Source organism: Ambystoma mexicanum, chromosome 7q (genome assembly GCF_040938575.1).
Source record: "Ambystoma mexicanum isolate Mex_15411 chromosome 7q, UKY_AmexF1_1, whole genome shotgun sequence".
In the NCBI taxonomy this organism is placed as follows: Eukaryota; Metazoa; Chordata; class Amphibia; order Caudata; family Ambystomatidae; genus Ambystoma; species Ambystoma mexicanum.
In genome coordinates this window covers 1,166,873,903-1,166,896,912 of record NC_090941.1, presented here as the reverse complement: position 1 = coordinate 1,166,896,912, position 23,010 = coordinate 1,166,873,903, and the positions used below count along the sequence as shown (strand labels likewise).

General features: G+C 48.6%; 1 protein-coding gene across 1 annotated transcript in view; it reads left to right on the top strand.

Moving 5' to 3' along the window:
• The window catches only part of LOC138528243 (zinc finger protein 729-like), a 256,066-nt gene extending 233,946 nt beyond the window's left edge, over window positions 1-22,120 (top strand). Inside the window, exon 4 of the mRNA XM_069639697.1 lies at window positions 14,264-22,120. Coding sequence (XP_069495798.1) covers window positions 14,264-15,969 — 1,706 coding nt within the window. The 3' untranslated portion in view covers window positions 15,970-22,120. The remainder of the gene's footprint in view (window positions 1-14,263) is intronic.
• The last annotated feature ends 890 nt before the right edge of the window (window positions 22,121-23,010 follow it).

Here is a 23,010-nt window from a genome sequence, read left to right as displayed (position 1 = left end):
TCTTTGTATCATACCTCCCTGCCCAACCCATCGGTCCATTCCTCACGTGGCTTCTGTGTATCATACCTCCCTGCCCAGCCCATCAGTCCATTCCTCACTCAGATTCTTTGCATCATACCTCCCTGCCCAACCCATCAGTCCATTCCTCACTCAGCTTCTTTGTATAATACCTCCCTGCCCAGCCCATCGGTCCATTCCAAGCTCGATTCTTTGCATCATACCTCCCTTCCCAGCCCATCGGTCCATTCCTCACTCTGCTTCTTTGTATAATACCTCCCTGCCCAACCCATCGGTCCATTCCTCACTCAGCTTCTTTGTATCATACCTCCCTGCCCAGCCCATCGGTCCATTCATCACTCAGCTTCTTTGCATCATACCTCCCTGCCCAGCCCATCAGTCCATTCCTCACTTAGCTTCTTTGTATCATACCTCCCTGCCCAGCCCATCAGTCCATTCCTCACTCAACTTCTTTGTATCATACCTCCCTGCCCAACCCATCGGTCCATTCCTCACTCGGCTTCTTTGTATCATACCTCCCTGCCCGTCCCATCGGTCCATTTCTCACTCGGCTTCTTTGCATCATACCTCCCTGCCCAGCCCATCAGTCCATTCCTCACTCAACTTCTTTGTATCATACCTCCCTGCCCAACCCATCAGTCCATTCCTCACTCGGCTTCTTTGTATCATACCTCCCTGCCCAGCCCATCGGTCCATTTCTCATTCGGCTTCTTTGCATCATACCTCACTGCCCAGCCCATCAGTCCATTCCTCACTCAACTTCTTTATATCATACCTCCCTACCCAGCCCATCGCTCCATTCCTCACTCTGCTTCTTTGTATAATACCTCCCTGCCCAACCCATCAGTCCATTCCTTACTCGGCTTCTTTGTATCATACCTCCCTGCCCAGCCCATCGGTCCATTCCTCACTCAGCTTCTGTGTATCATACCTCCCTGCCCAGCCCATCAGTCCATTCCGAGCTCGATTCTTTGCATCATACCTCCCTGACCAGCCCATCGGTCCATTCCTCACTCAGCTTCTGTGTATCATACCTCCCTGCCCAGCCCATCAGTCCATTCCTCACTCGGCTTCTTTGTATCATACCTCCCTGCCCAACCCATCGGTCCATTCCTCACTCGGCTTCTTTGTATCATACCTCCCTGCCCAACCCATCGGTCCATTCCTCACTCGGCTTCTTTGTATCATACCTCCCTGCCCAACCCATCGGTCCATTCCTCACTCGGCTTCTTTGTATCATACCTCCCTGCCCAACCCATCGGTCCATTCCTCACTCAGCTTCTTTGTATCATACCTCACTGCCCAGCCCATCAGTCCATTCCTCACTCAACTTCTTTATATCATACCTCCCTACCCAGCCCATCGCTCCATTCCTCACTCTGCTTCTTTGTATAATACCTCCCTGCCCAACCCATCAGTCCATTCCTTACTCGGCTTCTTTGTATCATACCTCCCTGCCCAACCCATCGGTCCATTCCTCACGTGGCTTCTTTGTATCATACCTCCCTGCCCAACCCATCGGTCCATTCCTCACTCAGCTTCTTTGTATCATACCTCCCTGCCCAACCCATCGGTCCATTCCTCACTCGGCTTCTTTGTATCATACCTCCCTGCCCAACCCATCGGTCCATTCCTCACGTGGCTTCTGTGTATCATACCTCCCTGCCCAGCCCATCAGTCCATTCCTCACTCAGATTCTTTGCATCATACCTCCCTGCCCAACCCATCAGTCCATTCCTCACTCAGCTTCTTTGTATAATACCTCCCTGCCCAGCCCATCGGTCCATTCCAAGCTCGATTCTTTGCATCATACCTCCCTTCCCAGCCCATCGGTCCATTCCTCACTCTGCTTCTTTGTATAATACCTCCCTGCCCAACCCATCGGTCCATTCCTCACTCAGCTTCTTTGTATCATACCTCCCTGCCCAGCCCATCGGTCCATTCCTCACTCAGCTTCTTTGCATCATACCTCTCTGCCCAGCCCATCAGTCCATTCCTCACTTAGCTTCTTTGTATCATACCTCCCTGCCCAGCCCATCAGTCCATTCCTCACTCAACTTCTTTGTATCATACCTCCCTGCCCAACCCATCGGTCCATTCCTCACTCGGCTTCTTTGTATCATACCTCCCTGCCCGTCCCATCGGTCCATTTCTCACTCGGCTTCTTTGCATCATACCTCCCTGCCCAGCCCATCAGTCCATTCCTCACTCAACTTCTTTGTATCATACCTCCCTGCCCAACCCATCAGTCCATTCCTCACTCGGCTTCTTTGTATCATACCTCCCTGCCCAGCCCATCGGTCCATTTCTCATTCGGCTTCTTTGCATCATACCTCACTGCCCAGCCCATCAGTCCATTCCTCACTCAACTTCTTTATATCATACCTCCCTACCCAGCCCATCGCTCCATTCCTCACTCTGCTTCTTTGTATAATACCTCCCTGCCCAACCCATCAGTCCATTCCTTACTCGGCTTCTTTGTATCATACCTCCCTGCCCAGCCCATCGGTCCATTCCTCACTCAGCTTCTGTGTATCATACCTCCCTGCCCAGCCCATCAGTCCATTCCGAGCTCGATTCTTTGCATCATACCTCCCTGACCAGCCCATCGGTCCATTCCTCACTCAGCTTCTGTGTATCATACCTCCCTGCCCAGCCCAACGGTCCATTCCTCACTCGGCTTCTTTGTATCATACCTCCCTGCCCAGCCCATCAGTCCATTCCTCACTCAACTTCTTTGCATCATACCTCCCTACCCAGCCCATCGCTCCATTTCTCACTCGGCTTCTGTGTATCATACCTCCCTGCCCAGCCCATCGGTCCATTCCTCACTCAGCTTCTTTGCATCATACCTCCCTGCCCAGCCCATCGGTCCATTCCTCACTCAACTTCTGTGTATCATACCTCCCTGCCCAGCCCAACGGTCCATTCCTCACTCGGCTTCTTTGTATCATACCTCCCTGCCCAGCCCATCAGTCCATTCCTCACTCAACTTCTTTGCATCATACCTCCCTACCCAGCCCATCGCTCCATTTCTCACTCGGCTTCTGTGTATCATACCTCCCTGCCCAGCCCATCGGTCCATTCCTCACTCAGCTTCTTTGCATCATACCTCCCTGCCCAGCCCATCAGTCCATTCCTCACTCAACTTCTTTGCATCATACCTCCCTACCCAGCCCATCGCTCCATTTCTCACTCGGCTTCTGTGTATCATACCTCCCTGCCCAGCCCATCGGTCCATTCCTCACTTGGCTTCTTTGTATCATACCTCCCTGCCCAACCCATCGGTCCATTCCTCACTCGGCTTCTGTGTATCATACCTCCCTGCCCAACCCATCGGTCCATTCCTCACTCGGCTTCTTTGTATCATACCTCCCTGCCCAACCCATCGGTCCATTCCTCACTCGGCTTCTTTGTATCATACCTCCCTGCCCAACCCATCGGTCCATTCCTCACTCGGCTTCTTTGTATAATACCTCCCTGCCCAACCCATCGGTCCATTCCTCACTCAGCTTCTTTGTATCATACCTCCCTGCCCAGCCCATCGGTCCATTCCTCACTCAGCTTCTTTGCATCATACCTCCCTGCCCAGCCCATCAGTCCATTCCTCACTTAGCTTCTTTGTATCATACCTCCCTGCCCAGCCCATCGGTCCATTCCTCACTCAACTTCTTTGTATCATACCTCCCTGCCCAACCCATCGGTCCATTCCTCACTCGGCTTCTTTGTATCATACCTCCCTGCCCAACCCATCGGTCCATTCCTCACTCGGCTTCTTTGTATCATACCTCCCTGCCCAACCCATCGGTCCATTCCTCACTCGGCTTCTTTGTATCATACCTCCCTGCCCAGCCCATCAGTCCATTCCTCACTTAGCTTCTTTGTATCATACCTCCCTGCCCAGCCCATCGGTCCATTCCTCACTCAACTTCTTTGTATCATACCTCCCTGCCCAACCCATCGGTCCATTCCTCACTCGGCTTCTTTGTATCATACCTCCCTGCCCAACCCATCGGTCCATTCCTCACTCGGCTTCTTTGTATCATACCTCCCTGCCCAACCCATCGGTCCATTCCTCACGTGGCTTCTTTGTATCATACCTCCCTGCCCAACCCATCGGTCCATTCCTCACTCAGCTTCTTTGTATCATACCTCCCTGCCCAACCCATCGGTCCATTCCTCACTCGGCTTCTTTGTATCATACCTCCCTGCCCAACCCATCGGTCCATTCCTCACGTGGCTTCTGTGTATCATACCTCCCTGCCCAGCCCATCAGTCCATTCCTCACTCAGATTCTTTGCATCATACCTCCCTGCCCAACCCATCAGTCCATTCCTCACTCAGCTTCTTTGTATAATACCTCCCTGCCCAGCCCATCGGTCCATTCCAAGCTCGATTCTTTGCATCATACCTCCCTTCCCAGCCCATCGGTCCATTCCTCACTCTGCTTCTTTGTATAATACCTCCCTGCCCAACCCATCGGTCCATTCCTCACTCAGCTTCTTTGTATCATACCTCCCTGCCCAGCCCATCGGTCCATTCCTCACTCAGCTTCTTTGCATCATACCTCCCTGCCCAGCCCATCAGTCCATTCCTCACTTAGCTTCTTTGTATCATACCTCCCTGCCCAGCCCATCAGTCCATTCCTCACTCAACTTCTTTGTATCATACCTCCCTGCCCAACCCATCGGTCCATTCCTCACTCGGCTTCTTTGTATCATACCTCCCTGCCCGTCCCATCGGTCCATTTCTCACTCGGCTTCTTTGCATCATACCTCCCTGCCCAGCCCATCAGTCCATTCCTCACTCAACTTCTTTGTATCATACCTCCCTGCCCAACCCATCAGTCCATTCCTCACTCGGCTTCTTTGTATCATACCTCCCTGCCCAGCCCATCGGTCCATTTCTCATTCGGCTTCTTTGCATCATACCTCACTGCCCAGCCCATCAGTCCATTCCTCACTCAACTTCTTTATATCATACCTCCCTACCCAGCCCATCGCTCCATTCCTCACTCTGCTTCTTTGTATAATACCTCCCTGCCCAACCCATCAGTCCATTCCTTACTCGGCTTCTTTGTATCATACCTCCCTGCCCAGCCCATCGGTCCATTCCTCACTCAGCTTCTGTGTATCATACCTCCCTGCCCAGCCCATCAGTCCATTCCGAGCTCGATTCTTTGCATCATACCTCCCTGACCAGCCCATCGGTCCATTCCTCACTCAGCTTCTGTGTATCATACCTCCCTGCCCAGCCCAACGGTCCATTCCTCACTCGGCTTCTTTGTATAATACCTCCCTGCCCAGCCCATCGGTACATTCCGAGCTCGATTCTTTGCATCATACCTCCCTGCCCAGCCCATCAGTCCATTCCTCACTCAACTTCTTTGTATCATACCTCCCTGCACAACCCATCGGTCCATTCCTCACTCGGCTTCTTTGTATCATACCTCCCTGCCCAGCCCATCAATCCATTCCTCAGTCAGCTTCTTTGTATCATACCTCCCTGCCCAGCCCATTGGTCCATTCCTCACTCAGCTTCTTTGTATCATACCTCCCTGCCCAGCCCATCGGTCCATTCCTCACTCAGCTTCTTTGTATCATACCTCCCTGCCCAACCCACCGGTCCATTCCTCACTCAGCTTCTTTGTATCATACCTCCCTGCCCAACCTATCAGTCCATTCTGAGCTCCATTCCTTCCTTTTTATTATCCTGTTGCCTCTCCATTTGGAATTCTCTGCCATGCTTCATTTCCCTTCCTTGCTCCATGTGTTCTCCCATCCAGTCCTTCCCATTATCATCCCATTCCATTCCAGCTCTTCCCATTATTATCTCAGTCCCTTCCAGCCCTTCCCATTCCTTTCCAAACCCTTCCCGTTATCATCCCATTCCATTCCATCTCTTCCCATTATCATCAAATTCCCTTCCAGACCTCCCCATTCCCTTCCAACCTGTCCCTTTTTCATCCCATTACCTTCCAACCTTTCCCATTATCATCCCATTCCCTGCCCAGCCAATCCCATTATCATCCCATCTCCCTTCCAGCCTTTCCCACTATCCTCCCATTCCCTTCCAGACTTCCAGAAGTGCATGTTGCTCTTCAAGCTGGGCATCTATATATCCTTGCCTTGGGTTCTAGCTCACTGTTTGGGGTTTCCCTAGGATTCCAGCATAATATGGCCATTCGTTTAGGCTCCTCTCTTCGTTCTTCATTTGTAGCCCTGCCGTTGGCCCACCTAGCTCTTCCTGAAGCCCTGGGCTCTCAGTGAACATGCTGCATGGCCCACTAATGAGACAAGCATGCCAGCCTAAGTCTGAGAACAAGAGAAGAAAACAGGGAAAATACACAGGATGTGTTAGTTCTGTTACTATACTCTCCATCATTAATTTAACACAACCACTAGAGTTGTCCTTTTCCTCTAGTCCTCCGGAGAATGCCCCTCCAACTCAGCATCGTCCTCATCTACACCAGTTCTGAGTCAATGGGCCTCATTACGAGTGACCCGGTCCAGAAATAAAGGTGTCAGCAACTGTTACCGGTACTTTTCCGGACCTGGTCACTCCGAGTCTGCCGGTAGGGTTCAGGCCTGACCTGCTGATAGTTTATGCCCCTACCAGCAGAAAAAAACACTCAAGCACTGGCACTGTTATCAACAGTGCCGGTGCTTCAGTGTTCCAATTCCCATGGAGTCCTAAGGCACTCCATGGGAATGGGAATTTACCGTACCGCCGTCGCCCGTGATATCCCGGTAACACCGGTTTGTCAGGCGGCAGTAACATTAAAGTGAGGTTGCCGGTAACCCGCCGGTAGCACTGGCGGGTTACCAGCAACCTCGTATTGTATGTTATGTGGCGTGCTGCCCCAGTTAGACTCGGCATCATTATAGCCTTATGCACATGGCCATAACTTGGTGGTGGGTCATTATCCAAGTTGAGAATGACCCCTCCCCAGGTCTATTTAGGACATAGTGCAGGTAGCAATGCATGATCTGGAAGTAGCCATGCATGATTTGGAAGTAGCAGTGCATGATCTGGAAGTAGCAATGCATGATTTGGAAGTAGCAATGCATGATCTGGAAGTAGCAATGCATGATCTGGAAGTAGCAATGCATGATTTGGAAGTAGCAATGCATGATTTGGAAGTAGCAGTGCATGATTTGGAAGTAGCAATGATGATTTGGAAGTAGCAATGCATGATCTGGAAGTAGCAATGCATGATCTGGAAGTAGCAATGCATGATTTGGAAGTAGCAATGCATGATTTGGAATTAGCAATGCATGATCTGGAAGTAGCAATGCGTGATCTGGAAGTAGCAATGCATGATCTGGAAGTAGCAATGCATGATCTGGAAGTAGCCATGCATGATTTGGAAGTAGCAATGCATGATTTGGAAGTAGCAATGCATGATCTGGAAGTAGCAATGCGTGATCTGGAAGTAGCAATTCATGATTTGGAAGTAGCAATGCATGATTTGGAATTAGCAATGCATGATCTGGAAGTAGCAATGCGTGATCTGGAAGTAACAATGCATGATCTGGAAGTAGCAATGCATGATCTGGAATTAGCCATGCATGATTTTGAAGTAGCAGTGCATGATTTGGAAGTATCAATGCATGATTTTGAAGTAGCAATGCAGGATCTGGAAGTAGCAGTGCGTGATCTGGAAGTAGCAATGCATGATCTGGAAGTAGCAATGCATGATCTGGAAGTAGCAATGCATGATCTGGAAGTAGCATGATCTGGAAGTAGCAATGCATGATCTGGAAGTAGCAATGCATGATTTGGAAGTAGCAATGCATGATTTGGAAGTAGCAATGCGTGATCTGGAAGTAGCAATGCATGATCTGGAAGTAGCAATGCATGATCTGGAAGTAGCATGATCTGGAAGTAGCAGTGCATGATCTGGAAGTAGCAATGCATGATCTGGAAGTAGCAATGCATGATCTGGAAGTAGCAATGCATGATTACGAAGTTGCAATGCATGATTTGGAAGTAGCAATGCATGATCTGGAAGTAGCAATGCGTGATCTGGAAGTAGCAATGCATGATCTGGAAGTAGCAATGCATGATCTGGAAGTAGCATGATCTGGAAGTAGCAATGCATGATCTGGAAGTAGCATGATCTGGAAGTAGCAATGCATGATCTGGAAGTAGCAATGCGTGATCTGGAAGTAGCAATGCGTGATCTGGAAGTAGTATGATCTGGAAGTAGCAATGCATGATCTGGAAGTAGCAATGCATGATCTGGAAGTAGCAATGCATGATTTGGAAGTAGCAATGCATGATCTGGAAGTAGCAATACATGATCTGGAAGTAGCAATGCATGATCTGGAAGTAGCATGATCTGGAAGTAGCAATGCATGATCTGGAAGTAGCAATGCATGATCTGGAAGTAGCAATGCATGATTTGGAAGTAGCAATGCGTGATCTGGAAGTAGCAATGCATGATCTGGAAGTAGCAATGCATGATTTGGAAGTAGCAATGCGTGATCTGGAAGTAGCAATGCGTGATCTGGAAGTAGCAATGCATGATCTGGAAGTAGCAGTGCATAATTTGGAAGTAGCAATGCGTGATCTGGAAGTAGCAATGCATGATCTGGAAGTAGCAATGCATGATCTGGAAGTAGCAGTACATGATTTGGAAGTAGCAATGCGTGATCTGGAAGTAGCAATGCATGATCTGGAAGTAGCAATGCATGATCTGGAAGTAGCAATGCGTGATCTGGAAGTAGCAATGCGTGATCTGGAAGTAGCAATGCATGATCTGGAAGTAGCAATGCGTGATCTGGAAGTAGCAATGCGTGATCTGGAAGTAGCAATGCATGATCTGGAAGTAGCAATGCATGATCTGGAAGTAGCAATGCATGATCTGGAAGTAGCAGTGCATGATTTGGAAGTAGCAATGCGTGATCTGGAAGTAGCAATGCATGATCTGGAAGTAGCAATGCATGATCTGGAAGTAGCAATGCGTGATCTGGAAGTAGCAATGCGTGATCTGGAAGTAGCAATGCATGATCTGGAAGTAGCAATGCGTGATCTGGAAGTAGCAATGCATGATATGGAAGTAGCAATGCATGATCTGGAAGTAGCAATGCGTGATCTGGAAGTAGCCATGCGTGATCTGGAAGTAGCCATGCGTGATCTGGAAGTAGCCATGCGTGATCTGGAAGTAGCAATGCGTGATCTGGAAGTAGCAATGCATGATCTGGAAGTAGCAATGCATGATTTGGAAGTAGCAATGCATGATTTGGAAGTAGCAATGCATGATCTGGAAGTAGCAATGCGTGATCTGGAAGTAGCAATGCATGATCTGGAAGTAGCAATGCGTGATCTGGAAGTAGCAATGCATGATCTGGAAGTAGCATGATCTGGAAGTAGCAATGCATGATCTGGAAGTAGCAATGCATGATCTGGAAGTAGCAATGCATGATTTGGATTGTTGACGCTGAAGTAAACAATTGTACTTTAAAAGTAAATAAGCAACTGAGTTAGTAAATGAAATGTGTTTTTTTTTGTAGTATTTAATAACTTGGTTGTCCTCATGAATTATTTTAATTGCAAACTTGTTTGAACTGAAGCAGTTTTAAGATGAGTCTGCATTTGGAGTTTTGTAAACATTTTTACATTTTCTCTATAAGAGAGCAAAAGCATTTTGCCATGTTCTAGCTTTGTCTTTCATGTGTTAAATAGGATGTTGCTGCAAAAAAAGGACCTCTCATAGAGTAATTGTTTTGTTGAAACAAATTTTGCCCGGAAATTGCTTTGTTTCTCTGTTTGCTTTTGAGGGTAGATTGTTCAGTGCGCAGTCAATACCAGTAAGTATTGACTGCACTCTAAACATTCTGATTGGCTGCGAGGAGATCAGTAACGATCTCTGTGTGCTAATGGTAGTTGCCAATGACCGTAATATTGGCCTCTTCACGGGTCGCGCAGTAACCCTGCCGGTGCTACCAGCGTGTTGCCGCCGGACCCATCATATTTTTCAGGAACCCGACTTTGCGGTGCCACCGGCTCATTACGAGTCCGGCAGCCCGGGAAGTCAGGCGCCAGCAAATTGTAAGTCCCCATTTCCATAGAGTCCTATTGGACTCTATGGGAGTGGGAACACAGAAGCACCCTGCCAGTGCTTCCGTGACCAGTCTGCCTACCGTGGCCACTGCGCTCGACAGGGTCAGACCTGTTGGGCCTAGCGGCTACAGTAGGCAGACTGTGAGTTTGTCGATCTGGAAACAAGGGTGCCGTTGAGCTTACCAGCACCCTTGTTCCGGACTGGCAAATTTAGAGTGAGGCCCATAGTCTCTTAGAGTGTGTTTATGTCACTGGCACATGTTCATTGTCCTTCATTCCTCTTGCAGGCGATGATGTGCACCTGTGCCTGAAGCCCTTACTGCCACCTTCTGGTTGGAGGCAAGTAGTTGCTACGATTTTAGTGCTTGTTCCAACTTATGTTTCCTGCTGGTGGCATTTAGGATTACAGCACTCAGAATGTTATGGGTTGGTAAATCACGTGGTATGTTCCTCGTGGGATTTCTACACATGTAATACTACATGCAGTACCTGTGGATAATCAGGTGGTATTAAAAATGTTGCCTCTTTTTACAAATACCACAAACCTCATGATGACCTCACCCCCCAACAAAAACAAGTGTTTCTTAGCCAGGTGTAATGAGCATGTCTGTTGTCATTGTGTTATGTTATGTAATCAGTAGCTGTGAAGAGCCCATCTACCTTTATTATGTTATCAAGAGGTGTAATGAGTAAATCCCCCCTTGTTCTGTTATGTTTTGTTATCAGTCGGTGTAATGAGCACATCTGCAATATGTGGGTTATGTGCTGCTGTAGGTAGATGCAGAGAGCACATCTGCCCTTGTGTTATGCTGTGTTTTGCACATTTTCTAAAGATCAGCAATGCTTTTTTAATATGGTATTATCATTCAATGGGCCTCATTACGACCCAGGCGGTAAGTTACCGCCTGGGTCGTACCTTTACCACCATGGCGTAAACTACGTTTACGCCATGGTGGTTGGCGGACTTACCGCCCCATTCCGAGGTTGGCGGGCGGTAAGTCCCCATTAACCCATTTACCCTTCCCCATTCCCATTTTTGCCCCATAGGGCATAATGGGAGTGGGGAAGGCGTTAATTACGCCACCGTACATTACGGTGGCGTAATTAACAACAAGGTCCCTTAGCGCCATGGATTTTAACACCTGCTAAAAGCAGGTGTTAAATCCTCCATGGCGCTAAGGGACCTCGGAATCAGGCGGTAAGGGTCGCCGCTGTTTACACCGCCATAAACCCCTTACCGCCTGGGTCCTAATGAGGCCCAATGACCTTTATTGTTTTTAGAACTCTGAAATCTGCCACTTGTACTTTATAAACTAAGTGATACAAGCTTTAAGTAGGGACGGGGCCCTCTCCTGCATCCCTCCTTCGTGCCCTGACCACCACATTTCCCCCACACCCTGGCCACTTATTTTATATCGGAATAGAAACCAACCTTCCATACATTTCTTATATGCAGTTGAAATAGGGTTTAGCAGAGATGATTGAGTGTACAGTGGGCCTCATTATGACTCTGCCGGTCTGGTAATAATGTGCCGTTATCAAGATATTCAAGCACTTTACCGACCAACAGAGTACAAGTATGCCAGTGGGGGTAACCTGACTCTCCTCCAGCCAAGAGCTGGGTGTAACTCAAGCCCCCACCGGCATAAAACAGCCGGTATTCTCGGCACGCATATTGGCAGTGCAGAGAATATCGGCAAATCTCCTCATGGAGTCCTATGGGACTCCATGGAATGGGGATTTAGCGTTTGTTCCGCCGCCTGGAATATCCCGGTATTGTCGCGATATCAGAGTGTGGAACCAGTAGGTGCGTTTGCCAGTATCCTGGCAGATTTTACGACAGGATACCAGCAAACCTACAATGAGTCCGTAGATGTACAATTCAGGAAAGTGAATTATGCAGAATTCACAAACGTAAATAGAATGATACATTTCAATACAGCACGGAGCAAGCGACAGCCTCATTACGAGTTTGACTGTGTGGTAAAAAACAGCAGTAATGAAGTGGTTACACAGTTACCAATGCATTACTTCCGCATTACCACACCGCTGATCTACAGGTTTGGAAGTGAGGCAGAGGAAACACCCCCAGCAGAATGGTCGAGTTTCCTCCACCTTACCACCCAAAAACTTGCCAAATTGTCAGTATTACCGCCGGAGGTAATACTTCCAAAATCCCCATGTAGTCCAATGGACTCTAATTAATTGGGACTACCACCGCCTAACACCACTTGTAATCTGGTGGTAATACCGCTCCACCAAGTGGTGGTAACATTAATACCATTTGGTGGTATATCAGTGATATTACCTCCAAGATACCACCAAACTTGTAATGAGGCTGTTTGGCTTGTAATTTCGCATAGTTTCATATTTGATGAATATGTATTTTACCTAGCCCATATAAAGAGTCTGTTTTTATTCACACATCAAAAAATCAGATGGATACATTTTTTATTTTAGTTTCTTTTAGATTTTAAAATCTGCTCCAATTTCAAGCTCATTATTTTGATTCTGACATTTTTTTAAACCTTTTTATTAAATTAAATTAATCAGGTTTAAGGTATGCAGTAATTAAACAATTGATCAACCTAAACTTGAATTACAAAAGTGTCAACATAGTATACAAAAAATGCAGAATAAACTTGCCATAACATTAAGTGGGAGAGATGATAGGAAAGGGGCGTAATACTAAGAGGGGAGAATGACTAAAGCAGGGATCTACAGCATTGTCCTCTCCAGATGTTTTGGACCACGAGTCCCATCAGACCTAGCCATCACTGTCAATGGTGAGGGATCTTATGAGTTGCCATCCAATAAAGCAGGGGAGTTACAGGTTGCAAAGCCCTGGCTTAAAAGAAGAGTGAGTCTTGTATATATTGGGAAAACAAACACACTATTATCAAATGCTGTACGACCCAAATAAATACCTTGATATACATCCATCTTTCCCCACGTTGTTTCCAAATGATCTAAGTTGCTACCTTTGGTCTGAGCAGTAGAGATATGAGTAGACCTACCTAGGATCACTCAGTGTCAAATGATACAAGTTGCTACCTTTGGTCTGACCGGTAGAGAGATGAGTAGACCTGCCTAGGATCTACCTTTGTTCTTACCGGTAGAGAGATGAGTAGACCTGCCTAGGATCTACCTTTTGTTCTGACCGGTAGAGAGATGAGTAGACCTGCCTAGGATCTACCTTTGTTCTGGCCAGTAGAGAGATGAGTAGACCTGCCTAGGTTCTACCTTTGTTCTGACCGGTAGAGAGATGAGTAGACCTGCCTAGGATCTACCTTTGTTCTGGCCAGTAGAGAGATGAGTAGACGTGCCTAGGATCACTCTGTGTAAAATGATATACGTTGCTAACTTTAGTCTGACCGGTAGAGAGATGAGTAGACCTACCAGGCTTAAACAGTGTCAAAAGATCTAAGTTGCTAGCTTTATCTGGCTGGTAGAGAGATGAGTAGACCTGCATAGGATCACTGTGTGTAAAATGATCTAAGTTGCTACCTTTGGTCTGACCGGTAGAGAGATGAGTAGACCTGCCTAGGATCACTCAGTGTAAAATGATCTAAGTTGCTAGCTTTGGTCTGACCGGTAGAGAGATGAGTAGACCTACCTAGGATCTACCTTTGTTCTGACCATTAGAGAGATGAGTAGAACTACCTAGGATCACTCTGTGTAAAATGATCTAATTTGCTACCTTTGGTCTGACCGGTAGAGAGATGAGTAGAACTACCTAGGATCACTCAGTATAAAATGATCTAAGTTGCTACCTTTGGTCTAACTGGTAGAGAGATAAGTAGATCTGCCTATGATCATTGTCAAATGATCTAAGTTGCTACCTTTGGTCTGACTGGTAGAGAGATGAGTAGACCTACCTAGGATCTACCTTTTGTCTAACCGGTAGAGAGGTGAGTAGACCTACCTAGGATCACTAGTTAAGTTGCTACCTTTGGTCTGACCAGTAGGGAGATGGGTAGACCTACCAAGATCACTCAGTGTCAAATTATCTAAGTAGCTACCGTGGGTCTGGTGGGTAGAGGGATGAGCAAGCCTACCTTTTGATCACTCAGTGTGTCAGTGGGAGTGAGGGAAATCAGTAACTGCTTCACTAAAATTATTAACCTGCTGGATAAATGATGGCTTAAAATAATATCTGAAACTCTCCTTCTTTCAGCAGCAATTAGATCCGTTCCCAAAACCAAGAGTCTGGAAGTCAGCATGGAAACAGCCGAAATACAGATGAAGGCGATGTGTCCCACGGAACATGAGCAATACCAGACATTGGAGAATGAACCCCAGTGGACATACTCTGATGACAGCCAAATGCCTGGGACTTCTATGTGCATCCATTCAAAGGAGAAGGCCTTTATCTGCGGTCTTTGTGCAATGTACTTTCCTAACCGTTCCAAGCTAATCATACACATGAGAACCCACACGGGTGAGAGGCCCTACATGTGCACTGAGTGCAACAAATGTTTCAGTGATCCCTCAAACCTGAGAAAGCATCTTGTGATCCATACTGGGGAGCGGCCCTTCAAGTGCGATGAGTGTAACAAAAGATTTAAACAATACTCAACTCTTAAAGGGCATCAGAAAATCCACTCGGGGGTGAAACCCTATGAGTGCACAGTGTGCAATAAAAGATTCATTTGCACCTCTGCACTTGTTTGCCATCGAAGGGTCCATACTGGGGAGAAGTCCTACGAGTGTAAAGAGTGCAAGAAAAGCTTCAGACGCTCCTCAAATCTGAAAGCACACCTCTTGACCCACATTGCAGAGAAGCCCTATCAGTGTGGAGAGTGTAGGAAAAGCTTCAGCCAGTCTGCAGCTCTAATAAGCCATCAGAGGATCCATACCGGGGAAAAGCCCTACCAGTGTACAGAGTGCCAAAAATATTTCCGTCACTCCTCAGGTCTGAGAACGCATCTTACTACCCATGCAGGGGAGAGACCCTACAAATGCACAGAGTGCAAGAAAAGTTTCAGTGCCTCCTCAACTCTGATAATCCATCAAATGATCCATACTGGTGAGAAGCCCTTTGAGTGCACATCATGCAAGAAAAGGTTCAGTCACCCCTCAAATCTGAGAAAGCATCTCATGATCCATACAGGGGAGAGGCCGTACAACTGCACAAAGTGCAACAAACGTTTTAAACAATTCTCAGAATTGACAAGCCATCAGAAGATCCATTCTGCAGAGAAACCGTACAAGTGCACAGACTGCAGCACCAGCTTCCATGAAGCTGCAGCTCTAAGGAAACATTTTGTGATCCACACTGGAGAGAAGCCATATGAGTGCAACGAGTGCAAGAAATGCTTCACTCACTCCTCACAATTAATTGTTCACCAGAGAATCCACACTGGGGAGAAGCCCTTCAACTGCACAGAGTGCAAGAAAAGCTTCAGCGGCTCCTCAGCACTGAGACGGCATTTCATGATCCACACTGGAGAGAAGGCTTACAAGTGCACAGAGTGCAAAAAAAGCTTTTACCAGTCCTCAGCTTTGCGAAGGCATCAAATGATGCATACTGGGGAGAAGCCCTACATGTGCACAGAGTGCAGGAAACGTTTCAATGACTCCTCAACTCTCCGAATCCATCAGAGGGTGCATACTGGGGAGAAGCCCTATGAGTGTGTAGAGTGCAAGAAAAGCTTCAGCCACTCCTCAGCACTAATAAGCCATCAGAGAGTCCATACTGGAGAGAAGCCGTATGAGTGCCCAGAATGCAAGAAAAGCTTCAGTTGCTCCTCAGCCCTAAGCAGGCATCGCATCATCCATACTGGAGAGAAGCCCTACATATGCACAGTGTGCGATAAACGTTACAGTCGTTCTTTTGATCTGAAAATTCACCAGAGACACCATGCTGGGAAGCAGCTCTAGGGCTTTGCAGACTGCAAGATGAAATTATTTCCTCTGCTCGAAAAGCAATCAAGATGAACTGTGGGAAGAATGAACTAGTACACTGGAGATACGTAAAAGAAAGGCGTTACAATAAATATATTTACACCAACAATAAGGACTCTACAACGCAAGGTACACTAGGTCTTTACTCCCAATGGTAAACATTTAAATTGTAGAGCAGGCCCCAATTCTGCAGAGCAAAGGAAGTTATTCCAGTGGTAAAGGGACCTACAAGAAGCATCCAGAATAGATCTACGGACGGCTCACATGACCTCTGACTACAACACCGCCATCTTTGAATGGTCTTTCAACCTTCAAAAGGGGCTTCAACTGGGCAACACAGAGCTCATCACAACAGCACCAAAAGCACTCATTCCATCTACCTGAAGCTGCCTCTAGAGACGGCTGCAGATGCGCCCTGGCTCTCCCAACGGCTCCTGCTTCTAATCTGAGTGCTGCACCCTTCATCCAGCCCACTCCCCTCAGCTGCCTGCACCACCATTAATTGACAAACAGAGTGGCCTGGCCAGGACTCCACTTCCCAGCCTGCCCTGCTCTGTAGCTGCAGGCTGGTGGTACCACCTCACCTTCCCTCTTGGATCCTGCACACCACTTTACGCTGCCTTGACCTGGCCAGGACTCCATCTCCCGGACTTGCCCTGCTCTGTAGCTGCAAACTGGTGGTACCACCTCACCTTCCCACCCATTTCATCCTCGACACCACTTCAAGCAGCCTGGCCAGGACTCAGTTTCTCAGCATACCCTGCCGTGTAGCTGCAGGCTGGTGGTACCACCTCACTTTCCCATCCATTTCATCCTCGACACCACTTCAAGCAGCCTGACCAGGACTCCATCTCCCGGGCCTGCCCTGCTCTGTAGCTGCAGGCTGGTGGTACCACCTCACCTTCCCATCCATTTCATCCTCAACACCACTTCAAGCAGCCTCACCAGGACTCCATCTCCCAGCATGCCCTGCTCTGTATCTGCAGGCTGGTGGTACCACCTCACCTTCCCATCCATTTCATCCTCAATACCACTTCAAGCAGCCTCACCAGGACTCCATCTCCCAGCATGCCCTGCTCTGTAGCTGCAGGCTGGTGGTACCATCTCACCTTCCCATCCATTTCATCCTCAATACCACTTCAAGCAGCCTCACCAGGACTCCATCTCCCAGCATGCTCTGCTCTGTAGCTGCAGGCTGGTGGTACCACCTCGCCTTCCCATCCACTTCATCCTCGACACCACTTCAACCAGCCTGACCAGGACTCCATCTCCTGGTCTGCCCTGCTCTGTAGCTGCAGGCTGGTGGTACGACCTCACCACCCCATCAATTTCATCCTCAACACCACTTCAAGCAGCCTGACCAGGACTCCATCCTGCTCTGTAGATGCAGGCTGGTGGTACCACCTCACCTTCCCATCCATTTCATCCTCGACACCACTACAAGCAGCCTGGCCAGGACTCCATCTCCCAGCATGCCCTGCTCTGTAGCTGCAGGCTGGTGGTACCACCTCACCTTCCCATCCATTTAATCCTCAACACCACTTCAAGCAGCCTGACCAGGACTCCATCTCCCAGCATGCCCTGCTCTGTAGCTGCAGGCTGGTGGTACCACCTCACCTTCCCATCCTTTTCATCCTCGACACCACTTCAAGCAGCCTCACCAGGACTCCATCTCCCGGGCCTGCCCTGCTGTGTAGCTGCAGGCTGGTGGTACCACCTCACCTTTCCATCCTTGTCATCCTCGACACCACTTCAAGCAGCCTCACCAGGACTCCATCTCCTGGTCTGCCCTGCTCTGTAGCTGCAGGCTGGTGGTACGACCTCACCACCCCATCAATTTCATCCTCGACACCACTTCAAGCAGCCTGACCAGGACTCCATCTCCCAGGCCTGCCCTGCTCTGTATCTGCAGGCTGGCGGTACCACCTCACCTTCCCTCTTGGATCCTACACACCACTTTAAGCTGCCTTGACCTGGCCAGGACTCCATCTCCCGGACTTGCCCTGCTCTGTATCTGCAAACTGGTGGTACCACCTCACCTTCCCATCCATTTCATCCTCGACACCACTTCAAGCAGCCTGCCCAGGACTCCATCCTGCTCTGTAGCTGCAGGCTGGTGGTACCACCTCACCTTCCCATCCATTTCATCCTCGACACCACTTCAAGCAGCCTGGCCAGGACTCCATCCTGCTCTGTAGCTGCAGGCTGGTGGTACCACCTCACCTTCCCATCCATTTCATCCTCGACACCACTTCAAGCAGCCTGGCCAGCACTCCATTTCCCAGCCTGCCCTGCTCTGTATCTGCAGGCTGGTGGTACCACCTCACCTTCCCATCCATTTCATCCTCGATACCACTTCAAGCAGCCTGGCCAGGACTCCATCTCCCGGGCCTGCCCTGCTCTGTAGCTGCAGGCTGGTGGTACTCTCCCATCCATTTCATCCTCGACACCACTTCAAGCAGCCTGACCAGGACTCCATCTCCCGGGCCTGCCATGCTCTGTATCTGCAGGCTGGTGGTACCACCTCACCTTCCCATCCATTTCATCCTCGACACCACTTCAAACAGCCTGACCAGGACTCCATCTCCCAGGCCTGCCCTGCTCTGTATCTGCAGGCTGGCGGTACCACCTCACCTTCCCTCTTGGATCCTACACACCACTTTAAGCTGCCTTGACCTGGCCAGGACTCCATCTCCCGGACTTGCCCTGCTCTATATCTGCAAACTGGTGGTACCACCTCACCTTCCCATCCATTTCATCCTCGACACCACTTCAAGCAGCCTGGCCAGGACTCCATCCTGCTCTGTAGCTGCAGGCTGGTGGTACCACCTCACCTTCCCATCCATTTCATCCTCGACACCACTTCAAGCAGCCTGGCCAGGACTCCATCCTGCTCTGTAGCTGCAGGCTGGTGGTACCACCTCACCTTCCCATCCATTTCATCCTCGACACCACTTCAAGCAGCCTGGCCAGCACTCCATTTCCCAGCCTGCCCTGCTCTGTATCTGCAGGCTGGTGGTACCACCTCACCTTCCCATCCATTTCATCCTCGATACCACTTCAAGCAGCCTGGCCAGGACTCCATCTCCCGGGCCTGCCCTGCTCTGTAGCTGCAGGCTGGTGGTACTCTCCCATCCATTTCATCCTCGACACCACTTCAAGCAGCCTGACCAGGACTCCATCTCCCGGGCCTGCCATGCTCTGTATCTGCAGGCTGGTGGTACCACCTCACCTTCCCATCCATTTCATCCTCGACACCACTTCAAACAGCCTGGCCAGCACTCCATTTCCCAGCATGCCCTGCTCTGTAGCTGCAGGCTGGTGGTACCACCTCACCTTCCCTCCTTTGTATCCTCTACACCACTTCAAGTACTTGAATCCTTGCTTTGGGATGGCTTACCCCAGGGCTCAATGGTAATGGGAGTGGGAGCTAACAACGGGCCGATTATGACCGGTCTGTTGTTAGCTCCCTGGTCCCCTCGCGGGACCCGGTAAGGACGCCTAGTTTTACCAGGCGTCCTTACCGGGTCCCGCAAGGGGACCTCGTAATGAGGCGGAATGGGTTTAACGTGTCCGCATCCATTAGCGGCACCCGTTAACCCATTCCGCCAATGTTATAATGAGGCCCACTCTCTTTATATTGCTCTTTGGAATGCACAATATGTCTACAACAAGACTTTCTTTACCTCTGACTTCCTTCTTTCCGATTTTCCTTCTGACCTTATTACCCTTACAGAAACTTGGATTTCACCCTCAGACACTGCAAGCCTTGCATCCCTTCACGCCCCTGCCTACACCTTCACCCACTCCCCCAGCCCACTGCTAGGGGTGATGCTGTAGGCCTGGTTGCATCTTCCAAACTACCTATCCCTCCTACTCCCTGATCTCCCACTAGTTCTCACTCTTTTGAATCTCCACAATCACTGATCCCTATGGCATTCAAATTAGATCTCTCTATCAGCCACTTGTCTCGCTGGCCAAACTGTTGACCACCTTTCCCAACTAATTGACTCCCTTCCTCCCTAACACCCCTCATTGTCTCTGATGACGTTAACCTCAGCTCTCTCTTCACTCTTCTATCCACTAACCTTATCCCTCTTCTCCTTAACTACTCACTCTCTCCTGTCTACTCTCTGCCCACCCATTTAAATGGTAACTTCCTTGACCTAATTCTCATCTCCTCTCAAATCTCTGCCTCTAATATCTCCACCGCTACATCTCCCTCTGATCAGTCCATCGTCTTTGCCCCAATCTACACTCTTACTTCCACCCTTCTCTCTCTCTCTTTCTACCACTTCCATTACCAAGCTCAAGTTCCCTTCCTCCAAATTCACTATCTACCTCGCTGGCCTACACCACTCTCTCCCTCTCCTCTGTGAGAAACCAGAAGGTGTCTCACTTACCAGTCCTTAGGGATCTGTTATCCAGGTGGCTGGGGCACAGCCATCGCTGTTGGATCCAGATCCTGTGGGTGGACCAGTGCGGGAGGATCAGCCGATGGGGATCCTTGGGGAGTGGGTGTGGGAAACCTTATGGTGAGAGGTGGTATCCCCCCTCCCTTAAAACCTTTACTCCCTCTTTCCCGATCAAGTACATGAGTTTTGTAACTCCCCCTTTTCCATGCACGAACACATATACATTCCCTTGACACACGGTGGAAAGACAGACTCGAACATGTCCTGGTGCTGTGGTCAGGCAAAGTCAGACAATTGCCTGGAACAACTCACACCTGATTCCCCTTTACCTTCCCCACCTGTCTAAAATGCAGAGCACAGGAACACACTTCGAGCCAGGCAAGGGATGTGAAAGAGTACATGAAGGAGCAGCCTATTCCAGACCGCACTTAACCGAGGAAGCCAGATTGAAAATTGTGGAACGAAACCAAGGAGGGGGATGCCCTTGGGCCGTTTGAGAGGCAATCGCTGGGCTGTTGAAAACTTGGAAGCAGCACGTTTGAGGTGGAGAAGTGAGGCCAGAGAATCTTGTAATGCATGTCGGAGATACGAGGGGCCCTCCTGCCTGACTAGTTGAGTCGGGGGAGAAATGCAGCCACCGTGGTATCGCCCTTGACTCCATGATCAAAGCCACGAGGCAAACCTTGTATACAGCCGGTGAGTTGAAGGAAAATGTGTGAAACTTGGCTGCATATGAACAAAGGTTACGGGAGGCAGCAAGGCGTCCTATTAAGTCGAATGGAAAAGGCATTTGATGAAATACGCAAATGAAAAGGGAAAGCTAATCATTGCTTTCTGAACTTTGAGAAGTGAGCACAAGATACGAAGTAGCAGAGTGGCCCGGTACCACTTGTGTGCCAAATCGGAAGGTCTCTGCCTGAATGTCTCCTGCTAACAAACCTTATGAAATGTGAATATGATTTATGAGGAAGAGAATTAAAGTGGTCATGCAAGGGTTTAAGTCAAATCCTCTGCACAATCGAAATTCTTCGGTTTATAGAGAACCGTGAAAGAAATAGGAGTCTGAGCCGGACAGAGGGGGACTCAAAGTGAAAGGTGAAAGTGGTGTGAATTAAGAACGGATCCATGCGGAGGCCCAAGTCAGATGGAGAGAGGCCTAGGGTAAATTGTAAAGTGAAAAGGGAGTCTGAGTCTGGTCGAGGGGGACTCAAAGTGGAAGTAAAAGACGTATGTTGCTTGAAAAGTAAACTCCAGAGGAAAGGACATTTGAACAATCTCTGTTGAACTTTTGTCTTGCAGGGGAGAAGCCTTCCTTGATTGAGCACAAAACTTTTGGTTGTGGAGAGCTGGTATATGAACTGGGACTGTGCCCTTGTGCTTAACCAAACTGAAGTGTGTTCCAAGGCCAAGTGTGCCGCCTTGTCCATGGTGAAAACGTGGGGAAGGGGAACCAACTATCTAGTCATCCTAACTTATCGTTTCATGACACACTTTTTGTTATTGAAGTCATTTCCCACACTGCTTATTGTTTAGAAGTAGCGATTGGCAATATTTTTTTTTTTTTAGTATAGGCCCTTTCATTTTGAAGAAGATACTACTAGGACTGTGTGATCTTTATTTGATGGTCGTAGCTTGCTCCCATCCTTAGATATAAGATTAGATAGGCTTATTTCAAACCCCCTTGTAGTTCAATAAACACCATTGAACTGTGAGCACTTGTGTCTGTCTTCACTGTTTGATACCATGCCTTCCTTACACCTCCAATGCAACATTCACTGTTCCATCCACTGGTAAAGCCTTCATTAACTCTAACACTGCTCTTAAAGCTCCCTTCTCCTTTCACTTCCCTCTTACTGCATTCACTGCTAAACCCTCCCCTCCATGGCCTTGGATTACACCTACCATCCGCATCGTGAAATCCTAGAGTGTGTAGTTTTCAACGGACTCACTATGTTCCTTGACACACAAAACCTCCAGGATCCTCCTCAATCTAGATTCCGACCTCCTCGGTGTCGGCAACTAGATCTCTTCCACTTGTCATGGCAACCGTTCCTTTATTGTTTTTTCTTCTCAACCTCTCTGTTGCCTTCCATACTGTCAACCATTCTGACCTTCTCTCAACACTATTTCTCCTAGGCATCAGAGACAAGTCCCACACTTGGTTTGCTACATATCTTACCCCTTCTAGGTGTCCTGGAACAGCCGCACCTTCCCACTAGCCCCCTTACTGTTGGTGTTACCCAAGGGTTAGTCCTGGGTCCATTTCTCTTCACTCTCTATACCCTTGAGCTCTGCCTATGACTTCTTATATTCACTCTTTGCTGATGGCATTAAGATTTTCTTCTCCTTTCCCTCCTTATCTGAAGAGCTACGGTCAACAATGTCTAGGTTTCTCTCCACCATCAAATACTGGATGGCAACTCACTCGATCATGCTCAAATCCACTAAGAATGAAGTTATGTACTTCCCATTTAAACAGGCTAGTTCTTCCTTTCCCCTTCTTCTGTTACTCTCTCCTAACTACCTTCCCTACTCTTTCTGCTCGCAACCTTAGTGTTGTCTTCGACCCATATCACAACTTCCCGTTCTTCATCTCCAAATC